General features: G+C 41.4%; 1 protein-coding gene across 1 annotated transcript in view; it reads left to right on the top strand.

Moving 5' to 3' along the window:
- The first annotated feature begins 38 nt into the window (after positions 1 to 38).
- LOC118854862 (sodium-dependent phosphate transport protein 2B-like) overlaps positions 39 to 8,436 on the top strand; it is a 62,199-nt gene continuing 53,801 nt past the window's right edge. Inside the window, exon 1 of the mRNA XM_036765062.1 lies at positions 39 to 83. Coding sequence (XP_036620957.1) covers positions 39 to 83 — 45 coding nt within the window. The remainder of the gene's footprint in view (positions 84 to 8,436) is intronic.

Raw genomic sequence — 8,436 nt, 5'->3', positions numbered from 1 at the left:
TAGGATGAAGATCAGGAAAAGATCAAGAAAACTCCCTCATGGTCTTTGAGGAATACCTAACAAGTCCTAAGCTTGGGGCCCTGGTACAGGAGGAAGGCCAAATGGGGTGAGGGAGCCCATGCATTCTACCTGCTCAGATGTCTTCACTTTGCCTTTGAGGTAGCCTCCTTCTAAAAGAGAACATCTCCACTTGCCTTCCTACCAGTCACATACATTTCTCACCTCTAACACACCCTCTCCCATACTCCCACCTCATCCCATCTAACTAGGTTGTACCAACAATTTCTCAGCTCCAAAGAGTATGTGGGAAAGGGGAATACAGGTTGAAGAACAACTAGCCCATTCCCTAAATCCCATGTCACTCCATTTGGGGTCATGGAGCCTTCCATGACCTTCCTGACCTAGAGATACCAATATATTTTATATGGTCACTGAATTGTACAGCTTTTTCATAAGATATATTAGTAAGTAACCTGTATGATTCTGGTTTTATATTGCTCACCTTTGGAAACAAAGTGTTTAACTATGAAATATTTTTATCTTAATCTATAGCCAACACAAGAAGAACATTTTTATATTTTGTATTATCTTTTAAACTTGTCTATACCACACTGTAAATGCAGAGGTTAAGTACCTCATTGGTCCCCTTTGATTTTGTATACCTTTTTCTACTTGGATTATTCATGTGATCTGTGTACATGGTGTACTTTTACATATTTTTGGAAAGAAACAATAAAAGATATTTGAACACAAAGGGAATGCATTTTTGAAGGTTCCAGAATGGGTTACTTCAATTTATTCTAACATTTCCTTATCCTTAAAAACTCTCTCCAACAACCTATAAAAAATGGCTCTGAACAAATTCTAGAACTGCAGAACCCACAAAATAGCAAAGGGAAGCAGGGCTCCAGCCCAGGACAGCCTGGATAGTCGCTGGGTGAGTTCTATTGCGCACAGAGCTGGGAGCAGAGGGAGGCGGAACCGAGCGTGGGCCACACAGACCAAACAGGCCAGGAGCTGGGTGGAACAGGCCCTAGCATGCTGAATCAGTGAGCTATGGCAGTTACCAGACTTCTCAACCCACAAACACCAAAGACAACAGAGAAGGTTAGTGGGAAAACCTGCAGGGAGTGAAAAGGAGTTCATGGTCCAGCCACCGCCCTGCAGGCAGCAGAGGTGGTGCAGCTCTGAGGACAGAACTACAGCTGCAGTTGCTTCTGGCCCCAGGCCCGCCTGGTGGGAGGAATTAAGTGGCAGATCACAGCAGGAGTTCAGAGCCTGAGTCAGGTCTGGGTTGGTGGTTCTTGGGGAAGGAGCAGTGCTGGTGTGGCAGAGCTGGCTGCATAGAAATAGCTCTGAAAACAGCAGTGCAACCCCTCGAGCTTGGAACAAAGTATTCTTTATAAGCAGTCATAACCCCATGAAAAACAAAGAGTCAAGTAAGTTGGCTGGGAACATGGCCAGGCAGCGAAAATGCACCCAGACTCAGTCTCAGACTTTGGAATCTTTCTTTGGTGACAAAGATTTCTAAACTTATCAGAGTATGTTATTCCCTTCTTGAACTAGATCAGATGACAGTAAAGCTCAAATACTGCTCTTCTCCCTCCCTTCTTTCCCTCTACTATAATTTGTTTTTATGCCACTTCATTTGGTGTAATTTACCCTTTTCTACTACCTCCTTACTGCTTCTCTCATAGCCCTCCCTTTATATCTCTTACTTATATTTTATCTTTACATCAGTTAATTTATACAGGCATTCACAACCTATGTATATCCCTTTCAATTGTCATAATAGCTGTACCATTCTCAAGACTGACTTATATATGTATATATATATATATATATATATAAAACATACGTAAGATGATATCATCCCACATAGAGATGTAAACAACCTGCCCTTATTGGTTAATAAGGTTTGTGGGGTTTGTCCCCCTGGTTACCTTTTTATGTCTCTCTTGAGTTTTGTATTTGGAGATCAAATTTTCCATTGAGTTCTGGCCTTTTCATCAGGAAGGTCTGGAATTCCCTTATTTCATTGAATGTCCATTGCCTTGCCTGAAAAATTATGCTTAGTTTTGCTGGGTAGTTGATCCTTGGTTGTAGTCCCAGCTCCTTTGCCCTTCGGAATATCATATTCCAATTTCTCCTCTCTTTTAATGTGGAAGCTGAAAGATCCTGTGTGATCCTGACTGTAGTTCCATGATATTTGAATTGCTTCTTTTTGGCTGCTTGCAGTATTTTCTCCTTGAGTTTATAGCTCTGAAATTTGGCTATAATATTTCTTGGTGTTTTCAGTTTGGGATCTCTTTCAGGGGGTGATCGGTGAATTCTTTCAATGACTATTTTGCCCTCTGGTTCTAGGACCTCTGGGCAGTTGTCTTTGATAATTTCTTCGAAGATACTGTCAAGGCTCCTTTTTTCATCGTGGATTTCCGGTAGACCAATAACTCTTAAATTGTCTCTCCTGGATCTATTTTCCAGGTCAGTTGTTTTCCCAATCAGGTATTTCATATTTTTTTCTATTTTTTCATTCTTAACGTTTTGCTTTACTACTTCTTGGTGCCTCATAGATTCATCAGCTTCCACTTGCTCAACTCTAATTTTTAATGAGTTAGTGTTTTCATTTTGCTTTTGAGTCTCCTTTTCCAGTTGGTTGATTTTACCTCTCAGGATGTCATTTTCTCTCTTTAGATTCTGTATCTCTAGCCATTTCACCAATCTTATTCTTTAGGGACTTGATTTCATCTTCTTTTAGCTCCCTAATTTGGTTTTTTAAAATCCTACTGTAGCTCTTCCAGTAATGCTTTTTGGGCAGGAGACCAGTTCACGTTACCTTTTGAGGTATCAGACACATCTATAGTGTCATTGCTGTGTTCTTCCACATTGGTATTTTGATCCTGCCTGTCTCCATAAAAAATCTATTGTCCTTTGTTTTTTTGTATTCTTCTTCATGTTTGTTGTTTTGCCTTTTTCTGGCATTACAACAAATTTCTGCCTATGGAGCTCAGGTCTCTCTGTCCCAGCTTTCTTATTCTGGGGATTGTGAGTCTAGAATTATAGCCTTCAGTTTCCTGAGGTGTGGGGGAGGGGTCTGGCTCCCTGACGTCTCACTCCCTACGGGTGCTCTCCAGCACTTGCTTTTCAGCAATGGTCTCAGCTGTTTGTTGTTTGAGCTGATCTCTGGCACTTCCCCTGGGGGAGCAAGATTACATCTGGGCTCCTGGTGTTGACTCCTGCCGACTCTGCCCCTCTGGGACTAATGAGCTTCTACTATTTGTCCACTGACACCCCACTACTTTCTCCTCTGTTCCAGCTTTCTTTCCCCCCGCCAGGAATTCTCTGGGTGAGGTGGGGAGGGATTAGAGCCATTTACCTGGCCATTATGTCTCCCGGAAGTTCAAGAATACGAGTTTCTGGGCTGTAAGCGTCAGGAGTTGGTATTTTCCTGGCCGGTGGTGTTACGCTGTCTCTCCTCAATTCCACAGACTGCTGTCCTGCGCTGGGTAGCCTAGGGATCTCTGCCGGTTTCGGGCACCCAGTTTTCTCCCAGTCTGTCTCCCACGTGGATTTCCTGGCCGGCCGCCTCTGCCTTGGTCTGGAGCAGCTCCGCACGCCCCACGCCGAGCACTCTCCGAGCCCACAGATTCATGCCCTTGGCCTCTCAGACTCTCCGGGCTCGGAACTTTGCCCCACACAGACTGCCCGCAGTTTCCGACTCTCTCAAATCTGCTCAAATTCACTTTTCCATGGGAATCTGACAGACCTTGTGAGAGAGCTCCAGTAAGATGCTGCCTTCATGCGGCCATCTTGGCTCCACCCCTCTTTGGTGACAAAGAAGACCAAAACATACAGCCAGAAGAAGTCAACAAAGTCAAAGAGCCTACAACAAAAGCCTCTAAGAAAAACATGAACTGGTCTCAGGCCATGGAAGAGCTCAAAAAGGATTTGGAAAAGAAAGTTAGAGAAGTAGAGGAAAAATTGGGATGAGAAATGAGAATGATGCGAGAAAACTATGAAAAACAAGTCAATGAATTGCTTAAAGAGACCCAAAAAAATACTGAAAAAAATACTGAAGAAAACAACTCCTTAAAAAATAGACTAACTCAAATGGCAAAAGAGCTCCAAAAAGCCGATGAGGAGAAGAATGCCTTGAAAGGCAGAATTAGCCAAATGGAAAAGGAGGTCCAAAAGACCACTGAAGAAAATACTACCTTAAAAATTAGATTGGAGCAAATGGAAGCTAGTGACTTTATGAGAAATCAAGATATTGTGAAACAGAAGCAAAGGAATGAAAAAGTGGAAGACAATGTGAAATATCTCTTTGGAAAAGCCACTGACCTGGAAAATAGATCCAGGAGAGAGAATTTAAAAATTATTGGACTACCTGAAAGCCATGATTGAATTCAAGAATTATCAAAGAGACCTGCCCTGATATTCTAGAGCCACAGGGGAAAATAGAAATTGAAAGAATCCATATATCGCCTCCTCAAATAGATCCCCAAAAGAAAACTCGTAGGAATATTGTTGCCAAATTCCAGAGCTCCCAGATCAAGGAGAAAATATTGCAAGCAGCCAGAAAGAAACAATTTTTGTGGAAACACAATCAGAATAATACAAGATCTAGCAGCTTCTACATTAAGGGATCAAAGGGCTTGGAATATGATATTCCAGAGGTCAATGGCAGTAGGACTTAAACCAAGAATCACCTACCCAGCAAAACTGAGTATCATGCTCCAAGGCAAAATATGGATTTTCAATAAAATAGAGGACTTTCAAGCTTTCTCAATGAAAAGACCAGAGCTGAATAGAAGAATTTGACTTTCAAACACAAGAATCAAGAGAAGCATGAAAAGGTAAACAAGAAAGAGAAATCACAAGGGACTTACTAAAGTTGAACTGTTTTGTTTACATTCCTACATGGAAAGATGACGTGTATGATTCATGAGCCCTCAGCATTAGGGTAGCTGAAGGGAATATATATGTGTGTGTGTGTGTGTGTGCGCGCGCGCACGTGCACGTGTGTGTATGTGTGTGTATATATGTATGTGTGTGTGTATATATACATATATATAGAGAGAGAGAGAGACAGAGGGCACAGGGTGAGTTGAATATGCAGGGAGGATATCTAAAAAAATAAAATCAAATTAAGGGATGAGAGGGAGAAAGGGAGTGTAGAAGGGGGTAAATTATCTCGCATAAATGTGGCAAGAAAAAGCAGTTCTATAGGAAGGGAAGAGGGGGCAGGTGAGGGGGAATGAGTGTATCTTGCTCTCATCACGTTTGACCTGAGGAGGGAATACCATAGACACTCAATTGGGTATCTTACCCCACAGGAAAGAAGGAGGAAGAAGATAAAAAAGGGGGGATGATAGAAGGGAGGACAGATGGGGGAGGAGGTAATCAAAAGCAAACACTTTTGAAAAGGGACAGGGTCAAGGGAGAAAATTGGATAAAGGGGGATAGGTTAGGAAGGAGTAAAATATAGTTAGTCTTCACAACATGAGTATTGTGGAAGGGTTTTACAAAATGATATGCATGTGGCCTATGTTGAATTGCTTGCCTTCTTAGGGAGGGTGGGTGGGAAGGGAAGAGGGGAAAGAATTTGGAACTCAAAGTTTTAAAATGTTCAAAAACAAAAAAATTTGCATGCAGCTAGGAAATAAGATACACAGACAATGGGGCATAGAAATTTATCTTGCCCTACAAGAAAGTAAGAGAAAAGGGGATGGGAGGGGAGTGGGGTGACAGAAGGGAGGGCTGACTGGGGAATGGGGCAACCAGAATATATGCCATCTTGGAGTGGACAGGAGGGTAGAAATGGGGAGAAAATTTGTAATTCAAACTCTTGTGAAAATCAATGCTGAAAACTAAATATGTTATGTAAATTAAATTAAAAAAAAACTTCAAGATGCTTCTTGTTCATATGAGCCTCTCCAGCCATCAGCCACTCCCCAATTAGTAAAAATAAGTGTCAAATCACATATCCTGCCCGGAGTCTGATCAAGAATCTGAGATCTAGACCTGGGTTCCATTACCCTGTAAGATCCTTTCTTAAGCTGCTTGTTGTTCCATCATTTTCAGTTGTGTGTCATTATTCATGACCCCATTTGGGGTTTTCGTGGCAAAGATAGTGGAATTTGGAGTTGTTTACCATTTTCTTTTACAGCTCATTTTTAGAGATGAGGAAACTGAGGCAAACAGGGTTAAGTGACTTGCCTGGGATCACACAGCTACTAAGTGTATGAGGCTGCATTTGAACTCATGAAGATGAGTCTTCCTGACTCAAGGTCCAGCACTCTATCCAGTGTGCTACCTCGCTGCCCTTTCTTAAGCTAGCCAAGAATAATAAGCATATCATTTCTTATTCCAGTTCCTGAGTCTGGAAGCCTGAATTAATCTACATAATTGTTGTAGAAGGTACCATTTCCTGTACTTTCCTTTCTAACTGAACTTTTCCAGGTTAAGGAGTCAGGCTAGAGAGCTGACATTAGTCCATGCCAGAAAGCATGGAGATGCCACCTAATTAGTTAGTACCCTGAGAAGCATCATACAACCAATTTCAAAATGGAAATGGGATCTGACAGATAATGGGTCAGAAGATGCAAATGGAAAACCTTTTAGAAACTCTTAATTGGCTTGCATAAGGCAGGCAGCTCTTTTGCAATCTCCACTAATTAATATAGTGGAGTGCTATTATTAAGTATCATCTTTGCCATCAGAAGATAATAGTTTGTGAATAAGTCACACTCACCAGTTTGGCCTGGGTGACTGGCTCTTGCACAGCATTGGGGCATACATTTTGCTGTCAGGACATAAATTACACTTTCTCATTTGGCTGAGATTAATCAAAGATGCTCAAAGGGTCTCTAGTACCAGCTCTGTTTGTGCTGAAATTATAGGGGGTTCTTCCTCTTCCTTTGGACACAAAGAGGCACAATGTATAGAGTGTTGGGGGCCTAGAGTCAAGAAGACTCATCTTCCTCAGTTCAAATCTGCCCTTAGGCACTTACTGTGTGAACCTAGGCAAGACACTTAATCCCTTTTGCCTCAGTTTCCTCATCTGTAAAATGAGCTGGAGAAGGAAATGACAAACCACTCCAGTATCTTTGCCAAGAAAACCCCAAATGGGGTCATGAAGAGTGAAATGAAAACAAGTGAACAACCTCCTCCCTTGGCAGAAGGCATCTCCTTTTTCAGTAACACCATTCCTCCATGACTGGGGTGATAGAAAGTGTGCCGAACTTGGAGAAAGGAAATAACACACCTAGTACTTACCTGTCAGGGTTATCTTAAGAAAGGACTGAGAAAAGGACATCACAAGCCTTTAAAATGTGAAATAAATATCCGCCCTAGAAAATGCTATGTATCTAAGGCTCTCCCCTTTCAGAGGTTTAGTGAGATGGGGCACATAGAGTTGTGGTTGTTTGTCAAACAACATAATTTGGAAGCCCTTCAAACATTGCCTGGCATGTAGTTATTATTTTATTAACATTTTATGTTAATTATGTTAATAAAATGTTAACATTTATTAACATTTTATGTTAGTTATCATTCATCTTCACACAAAGAGGAAAGGAAGGAAATGAGCATTTATTAAGTACCTAATATATACCAGGCACTTAACAAATACCTCACACAACAATCCTGGCAGGTAGGAGTTCAGAACTGCAATAAGGCTGAAGTTGATGAGGTATATCAAGTGCCCACACTAATTCTGGAACCAATGGGATGAGCCTCCAGGAGCTGGGAACCACCAGGCCAACAGGCAGTGAGTGGCTGTTGCACTTCCAACCTGAGATGGGGAGCCTCACTGGTATGAAGAAAGGAAGGATAAGGATAAGCACTGGGTGATTCCAAGAAGTCAAATCCTCCAATAGAACAATAATAGAACTTAATCAAATTCTCTCCTCAATCTTGTACCAAGATGTATACTATGTATATACATGTGCATATGTGATACATACACACAGATACAGCATTTGATGCTTTGGTTAAGGAAACTATTTTCTTTTAAACTTTTAGGTCATCCTAGTTAGGTACTTGGTTGAACTGTGAACTGTGTAATAATATGTGATGTCAAGGTGGTGAGGTTCATGCAAAAAACATCAAAAGAATAAAGTCATAGAAGAAAGGCTTGATGGTACAAATGTCCAATTACATTTTGTTGCTCCATGTAACCAATGTAGTATGATTTTCTCTCATGGCTTTCGTTTCTTGCCCCTCACAGTGCTGGGCACATTGTTGGTTCTCAAAAAATATTTTCCAATTGATTCTTGCCACAATATATTTGTTCTAACTTGTCAGTAAAACCCAATGAAATTGTCCTGACTCTGTTTCCCACCTCAGCCCTCCAATCAGCTGAACCAGATAGTATAGTTTCTCCTTTAAGCTAACTTTCTAGGCAGATTCTCTTCACTAACTGACCCAATATTG

The sequence above is a fragment of the Trichosurus vulpecula genome, chromosome 6, assembly GCF_011100635.1.
Source record: "Trichosurus vulpecula isolate mTriVul1 chromosome 6, mTriVul1.pri, whole genome shotgun sequence".
NCBI classification, from domain to species: Eukaryota; Metazoa; Chordata; class Mammalia; order Diprotodontia; family Phalangeridae; genus Trichosurus; species Trichosurus vulpecula.
This window is presented reverse-complemented; position numbering and strand designations above follow the sequence as displayed.